Below are 21,117 nucleotides of genomic sequence, written 5' to 3' on the forward strand. Positions count from 1 at the left end.
ATTTCTCTCATTTGTACACGTATAAAGAATTGCTTCATGAGTTCCCAGATAATAGGATAGACAGACAAATAACTGAGATTATTCCTGAATAATGAGCAACTGAGAATTTGAAATTGCAGGACAGTCTGACACTGGGTCCGCACAATACTGTCAGTGTCGGCTTTACTTAAGAGCATGCGATTCTGCTGTCTTCTTGCCATATCATGCACCAAAGAATGAGGCTGTGAATGAATAAATAAAAGAATAAATCATAAATATTAAGAAGTTGGGGAGACCAATTCAAATGAATGGAGGTTAATCTAGATCAGTGGTTCCCAAACTTTCAGACATTCAATCTCCAACTACGATCCCCCCCCCCCCCCCCCCCCCGACGCACGTATACAGCCTATAACACTTGAAACTTTGAAATTGTCAGGGATTTCAGGACTTATAATAATCGTAGATGACAAAATAATGTCATCTACGAAATTCTTAAGGATCAATTAATCGATTGTCGATTAATTATGCCCATCTCTAGTTTTGACTAACGGTCACTAACCTACCTGTAACTTTTTTTGGCAGTGTAATTATTTTGCTGAATATGGGTATTTTTGGCAATGCGAGTTGGCTATTCAGACTATTTAATATTGCGCGATTATTTATAGCTCAGTTTGAAAATATAATGGGCTTTTTCACTTTGAAAACGCAGATAAAATGTTCTCCCCACGTACCCCCTGAACCACTTCGCGTACCCCTTGGGGTACATGTACCCCAGTTTGGGAACCGAGGAAATAGAGGAACATACGCACACGCTACTACGTCATCACGCTGAACGCAGAGGATTGTGGGTAAGAGGAAGCCCGTTGTTTACCATGGCGACGGGGACGCTGCAGTTTGTCGCCATCAGACACAAAGTTCGTCTGGTGTTCTTTCTCTTGATTACCGCAGATTCACTTCGCTGCCAGCAGTCTGTTATTCCCTTCAGGGCTCCTGCGGACTGTGGCGCGGAGGAGCTCTTCGACATTTCCAGCTTGTCGTGTGTGAGGTGCGGTTCAAATCAGCTCCGGAGCTCCACAGGTCTGTTACCGCCTCGGCTCATCGTCCCCAGCACCGATTCACACGCGATACTCCGCCGTTAAATGCTGTTAAAAGACTTACATTTAAATTTAACTAACGTTGTTGAGATATAGTTATCAACACACAATGCAGAGAGGCCACAGTGACCCGGGTAACAGTTAGCTCGGGACAAATGTGTGATAATACAGACAGTTCGAAGATTAACATGAGGGCCAGACTAATATGGATGTGAAGAAAACATTAAAAAAAAAAAGGGGAATTCAACCATAAAACTTAACGATATCTTTGGTGTTTGGTTTATAAAAGGATAAGATCAATACCCAATATATGTGTTTTGAGAATCAATACAGTATCATAACACATAATATCAAGACATTGTGAGGTTTTAACATTTTCTTATTGCTATAAAGACTTTAGTGCTGTTTGGAGGAGGTGGGGTTACAACCTCTTGGGAGGGATTTAGTTTATATTACCATCAGGAAGGACATTGCTGTGATTTTTTAATAGACTATTATGTTAGAACTGAAGATTATATAAACTCCACTAACTGTGTTCTGGTTTCCTTCCCATTTTAGGACTGACCTGTGTTTGCAAAACAGGCTACCGAAGTGTCACCACTGATAAGGCATCCCTTACTTGTCAGCTGTGCCCCCCCGACAAGCCTGTATGTAGAGTTTACAACTTAATATCTTTATTTACTGTGTAGCACACATTATACTCTGACATTCCTTCACACAATCATCTCAAAACTACAATACAATGTGCCTTGAGGTATGATGTGATTTCGTGCTTCTATATAAAATTGAAATTAAAACTGTCTTTTTACACAGGCAGTAACTAAAGACGGGTTTGGGTGTATTCGCTGTCCGGGCAGTCTCAGTGATGAGGGGAAGTGCCTCTGTCCACCAGCCAATGTCATGGGTGAGTCACTAATAACAAATTGAACAACATGAGGCAATGGTTTTGATAATTGTTTTTTTATATGTATACATTACAACCTTTTTTTCCCCAGTGGAGCGAGACGTCAGTGGGAAACTTTTGGAGGAGGCCAGATGTGAAACATGTGATGGAAACATCAGTGCTTTGTCTGTGCCGAGCAGCAGTGGAGACAGGTAGCGTGGAAGTTACATCAGCGCAGGATCATCTAATAAGTCACAGAGAGTATGAGCACTGAAGAAGATTATTGAGATTATGGTAACAGATGATTTGTTATTGTCTTTCAGATGTGAGAGATGTCAGGCCACCTTCATTGACACCTCCTGCATGTGTAACCCTCCAAATATCCTTGTAAGTTCAGTCAAACCACGATCCCCAGTACTCCCTCAAACCATGTGCACACACCATTCATTAACAAACTGATGGAACACAAGTATCATCAATGGTTCGTATGTATTTTACAGGCCGGAGGATTATGTTTCCCTCCAGGCAGCTTCCAGACAAACGTGAATCCCAGTGTCAACTATGCCCAGTTGGTGAGTCATCCTCTCCCCTCCACTCTCACTTACTTAAATTATTTTTGTTAATTCTGACATAGTCTGATTTATGTTTTCTGTTCTGTTCGTCTTGTAGAAGCTCAGTGTCCAGTCCGCCTGGTTCGTGAAGAACCTCTACTCTTCATCAGCAGCCTGTCTTGTAATTCCATTTCTCCTTTTATCCCTTGTCACAACTTATTTTGCTCAAACATCATAGGGATCAACCATCTCGGTCTGGACAGCAATGTACTCAGTATGATACGTGAGGATATTTGGAGTGGATGGTTAGAACGTTAAGCTGGTATTTATGGCAAAAACATATTCAACAAATACATAGAAATGTTAACTTTAAATTGATGCCAAATGTTTCTTATAACAGAGCAAATCTAGTTAAACTATTCAAACAGTCTTCTAGTTGAACAACTGGAAAACAAGTGAAGTATGTTGATTGGTGGGATTTTTGAGTATTTTGTTATTATCAGGGGGCACTAGGTCTTTTCTGAGGGGTGAAATTTGTGATTACATGTGTAAATAAATTGTGTGTTTACAGGTCTTTTCCAACTTGACAGCATGCCAGGCTCTTGGAAACATGTGTGTGATGAACATGCACTCCTTTAGTGGCGTGTCCAACGACGCCTGTGGTCTATTCAACTCCATTTTCAGATCAATGGCTGCTATGAGCTCAACTCAAGACATTTCCTACTGGTACTCACAACACTCTCATTGCATATATGCATCATATTGTGCTATCTCTACTGTTTTAGAATGATACAAACAAAGTTTCATCCCCATTAACCCTTAATTTAGGTTTACCCAGAGATGACATTAAGCCTTTTAATGTTGTTTCTTCAGGAGAGCTAATCTGCCGTGGCTTTACTATGGGGACGAACCAGGACTGGCCAGTCGAGTGCTTCAGACCGATCCAATTCCTAATGGTTTCAGCTTCAGAGGAAAAAACAAAGCAAGAGACAAACCCTGTTACACAATTTCTAGGGATGACATTTACAGACATTTTTTGTTAATCAACATGTTCTGTGTATTTGACAGAACAATGACATTAAGCTGCTTGCAGCTGTCTATAATGTCAGGGGAGAGTTTCTCAGATGGGAAGAACTTGGAGGAAATAATCTACAGGTAAGGTATCAATGAGTCCAAATACACAGGAGCATTGTAACGCATGCTTGGTTCAACTGGATAGCTTTACGGTCGAGCAAATCTCACACTCTTCAACGTTAACAGTACGCATGTTTTTACTCCTATGCAGTTTGACGTCCATCTTTAACAGACAGGTTTTCATGTGACACATACAATTTAAAACACACAGATAATTTCACCACACCTCCTCTCTTCTTCTCTTCTTTAAGTTATGTCCGGGAACAGCAATCAAACAAGCTGCAGCCTACAGCTTTGGAACTGCTTACAAAGAAAGTGTGAGTGTCCAGGGCTTCCTTTAACTCAGAGTGCACATACTCAATGTGTAGTGCGCAGTTGTGTTATAAGCTGTATGTGTGTGTACAGTGTAAACTGTCGGTGGCAGAGCTGATGGATTCCCACCCCGAGCCGCTGTTCTACGATGTGTTTTTGGATCTTGGTGGTGGAGAGAACCGAAAACTTCTCCCCCTTCCCACACTCGTCTATAACCAGCAATATAATGGACGCTTCATCAACCAAGGTTCGATTTCATTTTGTATGTGTGCTTGTGTGTCTCTGTGTGTGATATTAATTGTTTTAATATATTTTGTCTCTACACAGAGAGCATGAAGAACTGGTACCTGTCTCGACGTATCTTTCTTGTCGACATGTTGAGTGGAAGAGAGAAGAGTGTGAGCTCTCAGCCTAAAGTCATCCGTGTGGCCAGCAGTGTCACAATTAGGTGGGCTCCTGGTGTGAATTACACTTCCATGATAAAAAAAATATAGAAAGTAAAATCTCTCTAAACGGTTTGTGCCATGGTGGTTCTGAGCTTTTCCAATGTGTGTGTTTGGCAGGTTCCAAATGGTTCCACGAACCCAGAAAGGACAAGTATATCCCCCTCTAATGACTGTAACCTACACAGATGTCCCCATCACGGATATCAATACACAAACTGTGTCTGTGAGTAGATCACACAGACACACACACACACACACACACAGACACACACATAAATGGTAACATGAGTCACTGACTTTATCTCAAACACAAGCTTTGGGTTGACTTATGTGTAAAACTTTATTTATCTGTTTCTAGACAACGTTTGCTGTGGAGTACGACATGGATCAGAGTGAGGCTCGCATCAAGACAGATGTGAGTAGAAGCCTGAATGAAATGTTGAGGAGCTCTTGTGAATGACCGAGGACACAATGCTGTGGTATCAGCCCAGGATTTTGAAGACCTTTGTGTTTGCAGACCGCTCTGGGTGTGATGGGCGGCGTGGCCGTGCTCTACTCTCTGCTGAAGACAGTCAGCTGGAAGAGAAGGATCGCCTCTCCGCTCATTGATGCCGGGGTACTGCATCTTTAACTTGTTTATAATTTAAAACACCTCCATCCACATGTTGGTGTAAAGCTTGGAAATAATCTTCTTCTCTCTTGTTTCTCCTGCCTCAGACAATGTTTAAGTTTTTGTTGTTTTACGCTGGAGATCTGGCCAACGTTTTCTTTGCAGTCACCGTGGGAACTGGGCTTTACTGGCTCATCTTCTACAAGGTTGGTCTCATTCCACTGGGACCTTTTTTTTATAGTATTGATTATTTGCACATTTGTGTTTTACTAACTGTTTTTACCAGTATCCCATTTCTGTAGCTGTTTTCCTTTTTAACTTTTTAAACTTTATTCCTTTTCCGAACACGTAACATTTCTTTTTCTCTTTGCATGGACTTTGGTTTGTTTTTTCCTGTCTGCACTCTTTAGACCTTAAAGGCAAGTCTTTTTCCTCCTTTACCTCCTTTGCCTCAACATTGTTTTATATACACAGATTTTGGCTGTGAGTTTTGTTTGTCATCTTTATTGAACTCAATTCTTCTGTGTCTGTTTAGGCCCAACAGTTTGTATCGGTGCTGTTACCACGGCCTGCTCAGGAGGAGCAGTTTGTGACATACATTGGTTGTGCCTTCACCCTAAAGGTGAGACAACTGATCTGAAATGTTGCTGTGTTGTTTTTGAACGCTAGGGGGCTTGTTTATTTTTGAATGCTTAAAAATAATTGTTTTCTGTATTTTTGTGTCCCCAGGCTGTCCAGTTTCTCCACAAGCTGGTCCTGCAGGTGTCAGTCGATGTATTTCTCATCGACTGGGAGAGACCACGAAGCAAAGCTATCAGAACTGTTCAAGGTACAGCCATATTTACTGTGATCTTATATTTTGTAGTTTTCCAAAAGTTTTATTGTGGTCACCATATTTGCCACTGCTTTAGCCTCTTCCGGTGAGCCAAAACGTGATGCTGCTCCGGTCAGCATCTGGAGAACCTACTTTGTAGCCAATGAATGGAACGAGATCCAGACCATCCGCAAGATCAGCCCAACCTTTCAGATCATGGCTGTGCTCTTTTTTCTTGAGGTACAATTTACACTCAGCACATACAGTACTTCTTTTTTTTGCAGCTTTGATTATCTCCCGTCTCCTCATTGCTGGTATGTCACCCTGTGTCCTCCAGGTCCTTGGTTTTTCTAACTTAGCGCTGAGGGATCCCTGGTCAACTCTCACCCGCTCCTCACAGGCGTACACGCCCCCGTACAGCCTGATCCTGCGCTACGGTCTTGCAGCTACACTCTGGCTCTGCATCGGCCTTCTGCAGGTAAAGCTGCCGCCATTTATATTTATCACTTTCCCCTGATCTTTTACTTCATTTAAAAAAAGAGTCAAATACAGTGTAAACTACATGTGTAGAAAGCTTGTTAAAAAAATAATCATTTATCCCAACAGGTGATTTTCTTCACTGTGTTTTACGAACACTTTGTGGAGGACAAAATTCGTCAGTTTGTAGATCTCTGCTCCATCAGTAATGTAAGTACCAGTGTGTTTACTATCCATCCGACAATGTTCTGCCTCCGTCTGCATTGTTTAATTGGAGTGTGTTTTGTCTGTGTCTATAAAGGTATCCGTGCTGCTGTTACCTCAGCGTTGTTTTGGCTATTACATCCACGGGCGTTCAGTGCATGGCCATGCAGATACAAACATGGAGGAAATGAACAACAATCTAAAAAGAGAGGCTGTAAGTGTACCAACAGACCACATGTTAAATATCCATAGAATAACTATGACCTTTCTTGTAACATTCATCCTGTTTCTGCCCCTTTCGGTCTCAAGGAGTCTCTGTGTGGTCAGAGAGGGCTGCTTCCCAACACAGACCTCCAGACCTTTCAGGTGTCGCTTACCAATCGTCTGCGGTCCCAGTACGACAGGATTCGGGAGCCACTCAGCAGGGTGGGTGCTTTCGCTGCCATGTTTGTAATTCTGTACTAAACACAGAAAACCTAAAATAAACAAAATAATATATAAAGGGATTCTCCGTGATTTGTTTGATGTCTCCTATGTTGCAGAGGAACGGGCCTTCACGGCTGAACGACGCATCTACAGCCAACCCGTTTGAGCAGAACATCAGAGCCTACCACACCATGAACCACTTCCTGGGATCCATTATAGACCATGTTAGTACAAATTTGCTTAAATAAACTCATATTCAGGATGTGTATCTATTTGTTTGTACATGAGCTGTTTTCATTGACCTAGAATATTTTGCACAAACAGATATGTTTCTCATGTTGCCCTATTTACCCTAGGCTCACCCTGACATGGATTATATCGTCAAGGACAAGCTGGTGTTTGAGCGGGTCATAGGAATGGAGTTTCTTGAACCCAGTGACAAAAGCATATTTTACAACGGTAACGACCTTTTGGCCTAGACAGGCTGTATGTTTCTAGTTGTCCATATACATTGATGTTTGTGTACATGACAAAAACACATATCTGTTTGTGTTTCTCACATCAGATGAAGCCCACTCCTTCAGCGATGTGCTGTTTTATGGGAATGAGGCCACGCTGCTGATCTTTGACACTTTGTTCTTCTGTGTCGTCGACCTTGGATCTCAGAGTTTTGTGCTTGCAGCTGTTCTTACATACGCACAGCACATGGTCAGTATATGTTGTTATTGAAATGGACATTTTTTTTTTTTTTTTGCACAATTAGACGTCTATGTGGAAGATTGACCAAAATCTTAAAGGGCAACTTTAAGTTTACGATTATTGCCTAGAGACTATAACGCTATGGCCTCTTGAAGCCTAAACTTTATGGTATCTCTTGGCATTTGGTTGGGGTCTCACTCTTTGGGCCTTGGGGTTATAAGAACACAGCTCTCATCTCTGGTCTTTGCTCATTTGTACATGTCATTCAGGTGATGTGTACTATGTGCCCATCTGCAGATGCTGAATTTAACTTACAGAAAAAAGTTCTTTACTTTGTGCTTGATTCACAGAATTTGCCACCACAGTTTACAGTTAAAGTTGCCTTTACTTTGCTAAAAACATCTATGTATTGAAAACCATCTCATTCATTTCAGATATTCCGGTTGATCCGTAACTTTCTTGGAAGGAAGAACCTCGTCAACAAGACTCTGGTGGATGAGAGATTTCTGATTTAAATTCCCAGCTGAGTAATTTCTTGTGTCAGTGGTAGTTTAGTGCCATTATTTTCAAACATGTTTACTGTTCACAGCTTGTGCAGCTTCTTTTTTGTACTGTTCTTTTTCGTGTACAGTGTTTTTACTTCTAATGTTATTATGATGTAAATATCATAAGTTTTGTAAAGAGTTCGAATTTTATATTGATTAAAATGTTTTGATACAAAGACAATCTTGTTGAAAGTTGTGTTACTGTAACAATTTATAATTTTTTGTGTTTGCAGAAATATCAATATTGGAGGAAACATAGGTCAGTTTGAGTGGAGTTAACAGAAAGACATGTTTTTACTTTCTATCTTTTAGGAGAGAGTTGCTCTCTTTCTACATTTGAAAGCACTAAAATGATTAAACTATATATATATATATATATATATATATATACATTACTGTTCAAAAGTTTGGGGTCACTTAGAAATGTCCTTATTTTTCAAAGAAAAGCACAGTTTTTTTTCAATGAAGATAACCTTAAATTAATCAGAAATACACTCTATACATTGTTAATGTTGTAAATGATTATTCTGGGTGGAAACGTCTGGTTTTTAATGAAATATCTACATAGGTGTACAGAGGCCCATTTCCAGCAACTATCACTCCAGTGTTCTAATGGTACATTGTGTTTGGCCAGAAAATTTGAAATTTCATGTGAAACTCGCCAGTCTATTCTTGTTCTTAGAAATGAAGGCTATTCCATGCGAGAAATTGCGAAGACACTGAACATTTCCTACAACGGTGTGAACTACTCCCTTCAGAGAACAGCACAACGGGCTCTAACCAAAGTAGAAAGAGAAGTGGGAGGCCCCGGGGCACAACTCAGCAAGAAGACAAGTATATTAGAGTCTTTAGTTTGAGAAATAGACGCCTCACAAGTCCTCAACTGGCAGCTTCTTTAAATGGTACCCGCAAAACACCAGTGTCAACGTCTACAGTGAAGAGGCGACTCCGGGATGCTGGCCTTCTAGGCAGAGTGGCAAAGAAAAAGCCATATCTGAGACTGGCCAATAAAAAGAAAAGATTGATATGAGCAAAAGAACACAGACATTGGACAGGGGAAGATTGGAACAAAGTGTTATGGACAAACAAATCAAAGTTTGATGTGTTTGGATCAAACAGAAGAACATTTGTGAGATGCAGAACAGGTGAAAAGATGCTGGAAGAGTGCCTGACGCCATCTGTCCAGCATGGTGGAGGTCATGTGATGGTCTGTGGCTGCTTTGGTGCTGGTAAAGTGGGAGATTTGTACAAGGTAAAAGGGATTTTAAATAAGGAAAGGTATCACTCCATTTTGCAACGCCATGCCATACCCTTTGGACAGCGCTTGATTGGAGCCAATGTCCTCCTACAACAGGACAATGACCCGAAGCACACCTCCAAGTTATGCAAGAACTATTTAGGGAAGAAGCAGGCAGCTGGTATGCTGTCTGTAATGGAGTGGCCAGCGCAGTCACCAGATCTCAACCCCATTGATCTGATGTGGGAGCAGATTCACCGTATGGTACGCAAGAAGTGCCCATCAAGCCAATCCAACTTGTGGGAGGTGCTTCAGGAAGCGTGGGCTGACATTTCTACAGATTACCTCAACAAATTAACAGCTAGAAAGCCAAAGGTCTGCAATGCTGCAATATCTGCAAATGGAGCATTCTGTGACGAAAGCAAAGTTTGAAGAACAAAATTAATATTTCATATAAAAATTATTATTTCTAAGCTTGTCAATGTCTTGACTATATTTTCTAATTATTTTGCAACTCATTCGATAAATAAAAGTGTGACTTTTCATGGAAAACACGAAATTGTCTGGGTGACCCCAAACTCTTGAACGGTAGTGTATATATATATATATATATATTATATATAATGCTTCTTTTTTTTTAATTGTATAAAATGTAGCATTATTTCATTTGAATAGTTGACACACTGGTCTTCTAATCAAGTGTGGGATTTATTTGCTCAGCTTATTCATTATTTTATTTATGTAGATATATGAAATAAAATAAAGCAACATTAACCTCTACCTCTTTAAGCCTCTTTAAAAATACCTTATTCAATATAGAATACCTAACAAACACATGGACAGAAAAAAAATCTACTTTCGGGAAAAAAAGAAAAAAAAAGTGATGGAAAGAACTTGGTTTTATGGATGCTGACTTTGTGTTGAACTTTCTTGATTTTTACTTTCATCATATAATAAAACATTTCTTACTTCCAATTTGATAGGGTGGTTAGTATGTGTAGCAAAATAATCCTCCTTTCCCAGATAGCTTCAGTCTCAAAGAATTTCGACTTGTATAGCCATAAATCTTGATGTATACTTTTTAAGTTGGATATATATAATGCACTCTTTTATTAAGTAGGCAACAGTGATAATGGGTTTGAAAGTTTGTTTTTCTTTTAAACTTTATTAAAGATCAGCTGCTGGTTTGAAAGGTCTCGTCCGTGCGTGAGAGGTGGGGCTGACGTCACGATGGCTGTCACTGCCCAGCCAATGAGCGTTGAGTGTGCGGTGCGGTGCTGCGGGACGACACGCAGCTCAGGAGACAGACAGAGCGTATAAAGCTCCGAGGAGGAGACATGACCCCCGCGCACTTACTCTCCTCCCTGTAAAGGTGAGTCTGAGCTCCGACATGTTTCCCACTCTCGGCGGGTTGGTGGTGGTTGTGTAGAGCGGCTCCGGGGAGCGGCTCTCCTCTGGCCCGGGGAGTGTAACCGGAGCCGGGCTGTGGTGTCACCTCAACTAGCCGCGCTTAGCACGAACTTGGGTGCTGCTCCACCCGGGTTAGAGACGCACGTCCCGATGGTTCATCTGTTCGTGTCTCACTATGGCGACCGTGTGTCAGCCTGGCTCTGGTGTGACGTCGTGACTCCTGCTAACAGGACCGACGTTAGCCCGCGTTGCACGAACCTGCTACAAGCTAGCGCGGGCTCCTAATGTCAACAAACATGGCAACTTTGGTGCACAGCTCCCGAGCGCGAGCGAGGCCTCCTCTGTCCCATTCTGACTCATGCACTGGGTGAGGGAGGAGAACTCGATGCTCAGCTTTAACCAGGACCAGCCCCTGTAGGATCTCCCCTCTACTGCACTTCTGGGAGAGGGATCCCTCACATGTTGGTGTCCCTCTCTGAGATCTCTACGTTGTTCCCCTGTTAATGGGGGTTTGTGGTGGTTTTCCTCACTCTTATTGATGGTTTGGGACAGAGGATGCCTGTACCTCTAGTTGTCAGGTGAGCGGTATCATCTGCTGCAGGAGACTGTGTGTAGACTTCACTCTGCAGGGATGCAGATCTACTAAGGTTATGTAATGAGGACACAGTATAAGAAGAGACCCAGCCTGGATCCAGTTCAGTTGGCCATGACCACACAGAACATTTCTCAAGATCCAAATGTCAGGGCTGACAGCTAATAATAGCGAGGCGTGCAGCACTGCTGACCTGTATTTGGAGACGAGTGCAACCCAAGCCAGGACATCTCCCTGTGGGGCCAGCTCTAATACCGGTTCTCTTCAGACTGAACGGTGACTTGTCCTGCAAGGTCACTAACACAAAGTCAGACGCGTTTCCATCGGCCTCAGCACTCAACAGAGATGCAATGTGGTATCCTAGGTTTGGTATTCCCCTGTTGAATGCACATTGAGTAGGAAGTGCATTCAAGATTAACAGATAATTCAGGGGAATTTTCCAATCGTTTCATTTCCTCTATACTAATTCTCAGGTACAGGTGGTGGATCAACTTCAAGATAATTCTGAATGTTGTCTTGTCAGATTCTCTCTCTCTCTCTCTCTCTCTCTCTCTCTCTCTCTCTCTCTCTCTCTCTCTCTCTCTCTCTCTCTCTCTCTCACACACACACACGGCAGAATGAAAACAACACAAGACAGCAATAGAGAAAGCTCAGGCCTCTTTAGTTTTGAGATGTGAAAAGTGGTTTGAAAGGAGTTGATGTGAGGGACAACCTTAGTGACCTGGGGGGTAGAATGTGTGATCAGTGACATAGTGGGGGGGGAAGACCACTGACAGGTTGGTAGACAAATTCCATAGTAACCTTTTTTTTAAACGTGCATCCTAGTTTGTGGAGCTGTCAAACTGTAATTTCATTATAGAGAGGGAATTCTCTTATTGAGCCTGTATACTGTTTGAATTGTTTTGGAATCAAAATGCAGAACAAATGTCCCCAAGATAGAAAAACTACAATTCAACAGAGGTCACTGCTGATCCTGAGGATGAGGGGAAAAAACATGTACCTGTCAACTATGGTGTTTTACTGGCCATAATTGTATGATCTTCCATTTATTACAAATGATATTTAATCACATTTCCCACCATTGCATCTTTTCTTTGGTTGTATCCACTTTGATGGTCTCTTTTACTGTATTACACTACCTGGGAATGAGGTTTTCATCTAATGTTATCAAAGATTGATCACAATGTAAATATCATGGTTAAAGGTCAAGTACATGGCCAGTTAGTGAGCGGCTCTTCAGACACATGTATCTTGTTTTGCAGGGACTTATATAAAACCCTGCAGCTGTAGGCCCCAGCTTCAGAACCTCGTGACACCATCATCCTGTTTGCACACTGTTTGCTTAATGGAGCCCAGAGGGAACACTCTCGGCTCCAGATGGTTGTACTGACTGTGTGTCTGTCTTTGTTGGCTTCTTCAATAGGTCTAAAAACATTGGTGGTGAGCTGTTTGTGTGTGCGCCTTCACTGCATCGTCAGTCATGCACGTGACATCTCAGCTGCTCAGGGGTTTGCCCCGCTCCAAGGTCCTGGCCTCCACTCTGTTACCATGCCAACAGCACCAGTCCCATTCAGCCCAGCGACCCGCCTCAAGACGGTTGCAGGGTCACCAGCACTTACGAAGTTACCAGACTGCCGCCGCGCTCCGTAGCTACATCCTCTCACCACCACAGGTCAACTCCATTCTCAAAGCCAACGAGTACAGCTTCAAGGTTTGTGGGGTTTTCATTACTTTAAGAAAACATGAATCTCCATCTCTACACTTAAGTTCTAAACTAACCACTTGTATGTTGTGGTTATAGGTGCCAGAGTTTGATGGGAAGAATGTATCAGCCGTAATGGGCTTCGAGAGTAACCAGCTGCCAGCCAACGCTCCCATAGAGGACCGTCGCAGTGCGGCCACATGCCTGCAGACACGAGGAATGCTGCTGGGTGTGTACGACGGCCATGCTGGCTGCGCCTGCGCTCAGGTAGAGCTGATTGTGCTGCTCTGTGCAACTTGATGGGACGTTTCCTCTGATTTCTGATAGTGATTCTTGCATTGCTCCAATATTTGGTATTGGCACATGACAGAGTGTGCTGGTAAACAACGTCTTATCTAATATGTGGGAAAGTTCCACTTTATTCTTATACATGAACTTCTTATTTGTTTATATGAGTTTGTCCAGGAATTGAGTCCATATCAAGGTATACTTAGGACATTTAGAAAGTAATTCAATTCAAATGCATTCAGCCCCAGATTACTTACAGATATTAACGCCAGTCATTTCTAAAGCATTAAACATTCACTGTCACTTTAACTATAGTGTATGCCATCAAAACATTGGAATCCACATGTTCTGTTAAGTTTTATGGTATATGCAGGTGTTAGGCTGCACATCTGTCAGAATTAGCCAACAAAGAATTATTTGGAGGATTCATGGTTTAATGGTCAGCTTGTATATTTATACCCTGTTGGATCTTCATCATTATCTTCCTCTCTTCCTCTCTGCCAGGCGCTCAGTGAGAGGTTGTTTTACTACATAGCAGTGTCTCTGCTGCCCCACGACACACTATGTGAGCTGGAGGCGGCGGTAGAGTCTGGCAGGGCCCTCAGTCCCATCCTGCAATGGCACAAAAGCCCCAATGACTACTTCAGCAGGGAGGCTCAGACTCTCTACTTCAACAGCCTGCGGACCTACTGGCAGGAGCTGATCGATCTAACCAGGTGAGGGCTGGAAAACCAAATCAAGGCTGCACAACAGAGTCTAAATGTCAATCACACTATTATGTTACAGCAGGTAAGTGTTTGCCTTAATGCAATGCCCAGCTTTGGCCTCTCAAAAACACCAGACGTAGTATCTTATATGGTAAAACAAGGCAGAGGAGGAACATATTGAGATATAAAATCAGGTTTCCGTGGAGTATATATTTCTGCCCAGTTTTTTAGAGTTCGCCCACATTTCAAACTGGACTCGCTGGTTTCTTCATCTTTACCCACACTGATGCTGGCTCGTCTGTTTTGACAACAGTGCTTTTATTGTTCTCAGTTCTCGACCTCTGGCTCCCTCCCTCTGTTTCACACACGTTGCCCTCCTTCTCTGTTTTCAGCCCGGGGGAGGTTCCAGACACCCGTGAGGCTCTGCTGAATGCGTTCAAGAGGCTGGACAATGATATTTCTCTGGAGGCTCAGGTGGGAACTGTTTGCTGTCGTAATGACAAACTGCGAGTTTGTTCTCCCAAAGGAATATTGATCCAATCAGGAACTCGGATGTTCTCTGGGTAAAACTGGTGTTTTGACATCAGACCATGTTTCAGACTTGCATATTTGCATTGTGAAATAAGCCCTGGAGCAACACTAGGGATGAGTAATCAACACACATCTGAAACTCAGTATCTGTGACTCAGTTTGCTAAATATTTCAATTTTAGAACTTCCTCATTTAGTTTTGAATTTAGACCTGATTTAGATAATTTATGTAGAATCCATGGGAATTAAGCTCACAAAGTATAACCTGCCCATCTACTGACTTAGGTCTTACCTGAAGGCAAGTGCACTGATCTATCACATGTTTCATTAGAAACATGTTCATAACATACTGTAATCCTATGTTGTTGGAACACCTAAGGAATTGTTTGTCCAGGCTCAAATTCATGACAAAAATATTCTGCCATTGTCCAAAGTCAAAGGCATTGATGTTGAAGTCTGAATCAAGCTTTTCATTGACTTCAGTTTAATGATTAAAGTGTAGGACTTTCACACATGTTGAATATTTCACCTTTCCCCCACAGGAGCAGGCCAAAACAAATGGGAACAGCCAAATTTAAACTTTTTTTATGGTCTCAAGAGAAGCTCAGATGTCATTTCTTCAGCGTGTCATTTAAACCATGCTCTCTATCTACGCAGGTTGGAGACCCGAACGCTTTCCTGCACTACTGGGTTCTGAGGGTGGCCTTTTCTGGAGCAACAGCTTGTGTGGCTCACATCGACGGATCAGACCTGTACGGAGAATAAATACATACATCCATATGAATAAAACTGATAAATATTTCATGTAATATTTCAAGCATTTCTTCCTCTCCCCTCTGTTCCCAAAGGTTTATAGCCAATACAGGAGATGCTCGGGCGGTGTTGGGGGTGCAGGAGGAGGATGGCTCCTTCAGCGCTCACACACTCTCTAATGACCACAGCGCCCAGAACGAGGCAGAGATGGAGCGGATAAGAGGGGAACACCCTCCATCGGAGAGAAAGACCGTTATAAGACAGGTAATGCAGCTACTACTCTCCTCAGTGTGGTTGTTTACACCATTTTTTTTAAACGTCTCTTTGTTTTTGAAAACCAGGACCGGTTGCTCGGCCTCCTCATGCCGTTCCGTGCGTTCGGGGACGTGAAGTTCAAGTGGAGTATCGAACTGCAGAAGCGCGTGTTGGAGTCTGGACCCGATCAGCTCCATGAAAACGAACACACCAAGTTCATCCCACCCAACTATCACACACCACCATACCTGACGGCTGAGCCTGAGATCACGCATCACAAGCTGCGGCCACAGGATCGCTTCATGGTGAGAGGAGAGGCAGCTACACAAATATATCTCCTGTTTATTTGAATGATAGAGGCTGTGAAGTATGGGATTGTTAGACTAGGTCCTCAGTGTTAATTCTGCCTCTGATTGGCAGATTGTCTTTCAAACATGCCCGTCAGCGGGTACAATACCAGTCCTACTTGTTTTGTCAGAACAGAGATGTGGTTGGTGATTCAGGGTTCAGGAACCTTTCATTAAATGCTGAATGAAACTAAGATACATTTTGAATCTCACTTTTAGATGGGACAATTTCAATGCACCAGTGAAAAAGTTGATAACAACCACTACCTGCAGCTTTTATCACTCACTTAATTCATTCTGAGATCTGACAAAATTCCCCCAAGCAAAACTAAATGTGCTTTTCAGGCTGGCAAAGAAAACAAAGTATCATAGAAACAGATGCACAAGGACAAGTAGTGTTGCACGGTGTACCGGTACTAGAAAGGTACCACGGTACCCTTTATATTTTTAGTACCGGTACTTCATTGAAATAGCAGCAATCAGGGCGCACTCGCTGTTCCGCTCCCTGTCACTCTGCATGCAGACTGCGAGGGGCGGGGCTGCCAGCTCTCACACATGCAGGCGGCCCTCACTCGCAGCGAGTGATCTCAGGGGAGACATGGCATCATCTGCAGGAGCTCTTGCCGACCGTCCTCGGCTTATCGAAAAGAAAGATGCCAGAAGTGAAATCTGGAAATTATGTGGCACGACCGGGCGGAGACATAACAGGTGGGGCGCGCGAGTGGGAGGGTGAATGTGAGGCGCAACTAATGCTTTGACGTCCGCATCTCTTTAATGGCGAAGCAGTAAAAAAAAAGTCATTCTTTCTCTGGATCCAGGGGCCGTAACCCGCGGCTCTTCAGAAAAAAATTAAGAAAGAAAATGCTATACAAGCAAAATAACCAAAAAATTTACTTATGTGGGCCTGTAGGCTAATACTAATATGAATGCCATTTGTTAAGTGTTTCAAATAGCTGGGCAGGAACAAGCTGGTAAGAAAGGGAACCTTACAGATGTTTTATTTATTACTATCAGATAAACCAGCATCGTTTCGTATTTGTGGTATCGTATTGAAAGTATCGGGTATCATGATATTTTGGCAGGTATAGTATCGAAGTCATAATTTTGGTATCGTGACAACACTAAGGACAAGAGGAGTGGTTTTTCTTCAGGGGTGTTGTCTTGTTTCTGGGCTCATGACTTCATGTTGTGTTGATGTTTTTGCGATTGATGTATTTCTTTTTCCGGCGGCAGCATTTCCCAGAATAGATATATGGTGTGATGTCACAAATATCAGTAACTGATCTATATGTTAACATCTACAGTGAGTACGTGAGTAGCATTCCTTATCTGATGTTACTCTCATTCATTTCATTCCTCCTCTCATGTGTCTGTCCCTGCAGGTGATCGGCTCTGACGGCCTCTGGGAGACCCTCCACAGACAGGAGGTGGTTCGCGTTGTGGGCGAGTATATAACGGGGGTGCACCAGCGTCAGCCTCTCAAAGTCGGAGGCTACAAGGTCACCCTGGGACAGATGCAGGGGCTCCTCGACGAGAGGAAGGCTCGAGTGTCTTCGTCTTTCGAGGATTACAACGTATCGACCCATCTGATGCGTCACGCGGTGGGAAACAACGAGTTTGGCACGGTGGACCACGAGCGGCTGTCGAAGATGCTGTCGCTGCCTGAGGAGCTGGCTCGCATGTACCGGGATGACATCACCATCATTATCTCTCAGTTCAACCCCCATGTGATCGGAGCACAGAGACAGGATGGGCAGTCCTGAGCCGGGTTCACACGGACGAGTACACACACTTGTGTAAATGTGTACAGCGTAAGCAGACACTGTGGATAAACTAAGTTGATATCTGAATTATAGTTTTATCTCTTTATGTACAGAATTTGTATGTTTTTAGACATTACTACAGCAGATCCAGTTTCTTATGTTAAGTTAAAGATCACTCTTTAAAATTCTGGATGGAGATCTCTTACACAACATGTTATTTATTACTATAATCTCTATCGGAGTTTCATACATGCTCATGAGCGAGGCTGAGAAGATGCTGTTACGAATGGATTCTTGTGCCAAAAGATTCGACCTCCCACTTCTGAAAAGTGCAGTTAAAAATATAGAAATTCCAAAGAGGGTGAAGGTTGGGCCTTGAAGAGTGAAGAGGCCTTGTGGCGCTGACTCGTCTGTGCTACAATAATAAGACGCTCTTCTGCTGTCTGGTTTTGACACAAACACCCCAGGCACAATCCTTTTCACTTTGTGGGGCTGTTTCTGCATGTGAGGGATCGATGTTACAACAGATGTTACATATGAGACTAATATCATTCAAATATACACTTTATATTCAGTATTTTTCCCCGGAGTGGGTATTTGGATGATGATGTTGACTCCAGCACACTGGATCTCCTGTGAAACGACGACTGTTAAAGAGCTGACGTTAAATAGGACATTCATATCCATACTGGATCGACGGTGTATAACCCACAATGCATCTGATTTAAAAAACAAACACCCTTCAATTAAAGTTGAAAAATCACAGTGCAGGGGTTTCAGGCCTGTGTGACACCCCAGATGCGTTTCAAGATAAAAGATCACATTAAATATATCCTGTTACACAAATGTTTGCTGCTTAAATAGACAGAAATACTTTGACCTTTTTGGGTGTTTTAGAAATCCTTTTAAATGAAATAACTGAGATGGAATGTGGTTCAGCTGCTTACACCCAATGTGCGGAGCAGGCTATAACCTGTAATGAGGGAATGCAAATAGACGGCGCTTCCTTTTAATGGGTCTCAAGGCAGAAAGGTTGAACCACTGAGCTGGATTTCGTTTCTGTTGCAAACCCAGTGCGCTGGAGTCAAATACTCACAGTACGAGTCCTGTACTCCGTCACTATAAGCAGACTGGTATGTACTGGGCTTTTCTGTGACACTATCCTGTGATTATTGTCGGGCTTGTTTGCTAACAAAAAAAGTAGGAATAAAATGAAGTATTGTCCATTACTTCTTTGGTTGGAGTGACAGTGGTATATGGAAATCAGTGCATGTGTGAGTGAACCTCTGACTGACTTACTGAAGCCTTACCCCAGTCAGAGCATCTGGTTACAGCAGCGACGCTTCATCTTCTGAGGGGTTGGAGAAAAAGGAATTTCTCATCTAAGCTCGTTTGGGTTGAAAGGGACTCCTGTTACCTTATGTTATTTTCCTGGTTATTTTATTGTCTGTATGAATAACCTTTGCTTACAGAGTAAATTATTCCTGACAGCAGTAGCGTGAACATAGAAGCCGACCACACTCCTCTCTCTCTCCAGTTTAACTATTTTCACAGGGACGTGCTTTGCGCCCAAACGAATGAGCAGAATGTAAATGTTTGCATCGCGCTGTTTTAATATTATTAAAGATATTTTATTAAGCTTTAGTGTTACGTTACACAGTTCATCTGCAGTTTTATGTATAAATTGTAACTTATGTGGATTAAGTTTTGTATATGGAGCAGTTTAATAAAACACTGAATACTCACCTGTTGATACGACTGTTGTGTTATTTGTTTGACACTGCCTCAGGCAGCAGTCGTCACTACTGAGCTCACAGTGTGTGTTTAATGCCACATGTGGCAATGACTCTGTGGTGTGAGTCATAAAGTTATTGTCACGAGGTGGTAACTTTACCACTAGGTGATGCTGCTGTATCAGGAAGTGACCAGTGTTAAACTATCCGCTCTGTAGAAATGCTGCCATCAACAGGACACGTGTAACCGCTGGATTACAAAATATACATCAATAAATAATGTTATTTTATTCATTAAAAATAATGAAAAAGTTAATCCATATCCTCTAAAAACAATTTTTGAGTGGGGGACAGTCCCAGCTGTCATTGAGGGAGAGGTGGGGCTCACCCTGGACAGGTCATCATTCAGACTCACATTCACACCTATGGTCCATTTAGAGTCTGCAGCTAACCTAATCATAATCTACAAGTGTTTGTGGGTATTAAACTCTCTACTTTTGATAATATGAATGTGTTTTTGATTACAAAAACCCTGACATCATCTGTAAAGGTAAAACTATACATAGTCTATATATGTGTTTATGGGAACAATATATGGAGATCTAGGGGGCGGGGGGGAGCACAATTAACAAAAACTTTTGTTTAAGGAGGAAATCTAAAGCTATTCACTTTTTCTATTTATTTGCAGTAGAGGGAAACTACAGAGTAAACTCACTGACTCTGCTGAGACGTAGGGAGATTTACTTTGAGACTTTAATTAACGTCTCTTTTTGGTTGTCACCACCCCCCATGTCCTACTTTGGTCACTTCCAGGCCTCCATCACTTCCGCTGTCGTGTGCACACTTATTCCGGGACTTCATAAAATCAGAATGACGTTTGCTCCTGGAGTTTATTTACATGGTGGTAAGTGGGATTAAGATGCAGGAACAAAGACTGTTTGATGTACAGAATCCCAACAGAGGACGGCTCATCAGCCAGTTCAATAATACACGTCTATGACGCATTTGTGGGTTTAATGTTTAGAGGAGATGAGACAGCTTTTATTGATTTCTAAAGCAGAAAACATCATTTCAGTCCTTGATTGACAAAATTCAAATTAAAACATTTTACAAAACACAGAAACTGTCTCAATGCATCTCAGGTTTATATTTACAAAAAAAGAAGTGTCATGGAAATAATTTCGAAGCATTAATTGATATTTAACACACAAAAAACAGTAATCATCAAAAATACTTAACATAAAAAAATCATAACCATTAGATAAATGGACTTAATCATCACATTTCATCAACTTACACTTACATTGGTAGAATTATAATAAGAGTTTTTTTTTATGTTATATGTTCATAATTTTCTTTAAATTAAGATGCACAATTGATACATTATGTGAGTGTAGCGTCAAACTTTGGAATCTCTCATGTGTCACTTATTATTGGTCCCTGTTTTATTTGTTGAAAATAAAGAAAAACAAGTCACAAACCACCAAATGTCTGACGTGTGTGGATCCTTTGGGTGGATTTTAAAATTCAGTCAACTGACCTTTAAACACGCTCTATGATGTCTGTTGATTAGAGCTGATTGTTATTGTCAAGTCATTATCCTCCCTTCCTGTTTCTATATTAGGA

At 42.1% G+C, this 21,117-nt stretch overlaps 2 protein-coding genes across 2 annotated transcripts; both read left to right on the plus strand.

Moving 5' to 3' along the window:
- Positions 1-829: 829 nt before the first annotated feature.
- tmem67 (transmembrane protein 67) lies at positions 830-8,341 on the plus strand. The gene is made up of 28 exons (XM_053432672.1): positions 830-1,056; positions 1,632-1,720; positions 1,887-1,977; positions 2,069-2,168; positions 2,280-2,343; positions 2,457-2,528; positions 2,626-2,688; positions 3,079-3,233; positions 3,381-3,489; positions 3,576-3,662; positions 3,893-3,958; positions 4,047-4,200; positions 4,281-4,401; positions 4,517-4,622; positions 4,758-4,814; positions 4,917-5,015; positions 5,117-5,215; positions 5,545-5,631; positions 5,739-5,838; positions 5,921-6,063; positions 6,161-6,301; positions 6,430-6,510; positions 6,602-6,718; positions 6,814-6,930; positions 7,047-7,154; positions 7,287-7,389; positions 7,496-7,638; positions 8,064-8,341. The coding sequence occupies exons 1-28, from the start codon at positions 852-854 to the stop codon at positions 8,142-8,144; spliced, it is 2,958 nt and encodes a 985-aa protein (XP_053288647.1). The 5' UTR covers positions 830-851; the 3' UTR covers positions 8,145-8,341.
- Positions 8,342-10,658: 2,317 nt separating this feature from the next.
- pdp1 (pyruvate dehydrogenase phosphatase catalytic subunit 1) lies at positions 10,659-19,509 on the plus strand. The gene is made up of 9 exons (XM_053433067.1): positions 10,659-10,783; positions 12,837-13,124; positions 13,215-13,382; positions 13,908-14,119; positions 14,503-14,584; positions 15,298-15,392; positions 15,489-15,657; positions 15,735-15,953; positions 17,378-19,509. The coding sequence occupies exons 2-9, from the start codon at positions 12,894-12,896 to the stop codon at positions 17,756-17,758; spliced, it is 1,557 nt and encodes a 518-aa protein (XP_053289042.1). The 5' UTR covers positions 10,659-10,783; positions 12,837-12,893; the 3' UTR covers positions 17,759-19,509.
- Positions 19,510-21,117: the final 1,608 nt, after the last annotated feature.

The sequence above is a fragment of the Pleuronectes platessa genome, chromosome 10 (assembly GCF_947347685.1).
Source record: "Pleuronectes platessa chromosome 10, fPlePla1.1, whole genome shotgun sequence".
Taxonomy (NCBI): domain Eukaryota; kingdom Metazoa; phylum Chordata; class Actinopteri; order Pleuronectiformes; family Pleuronectidae; genus Pleuronectes; species Pleuronectes platessa.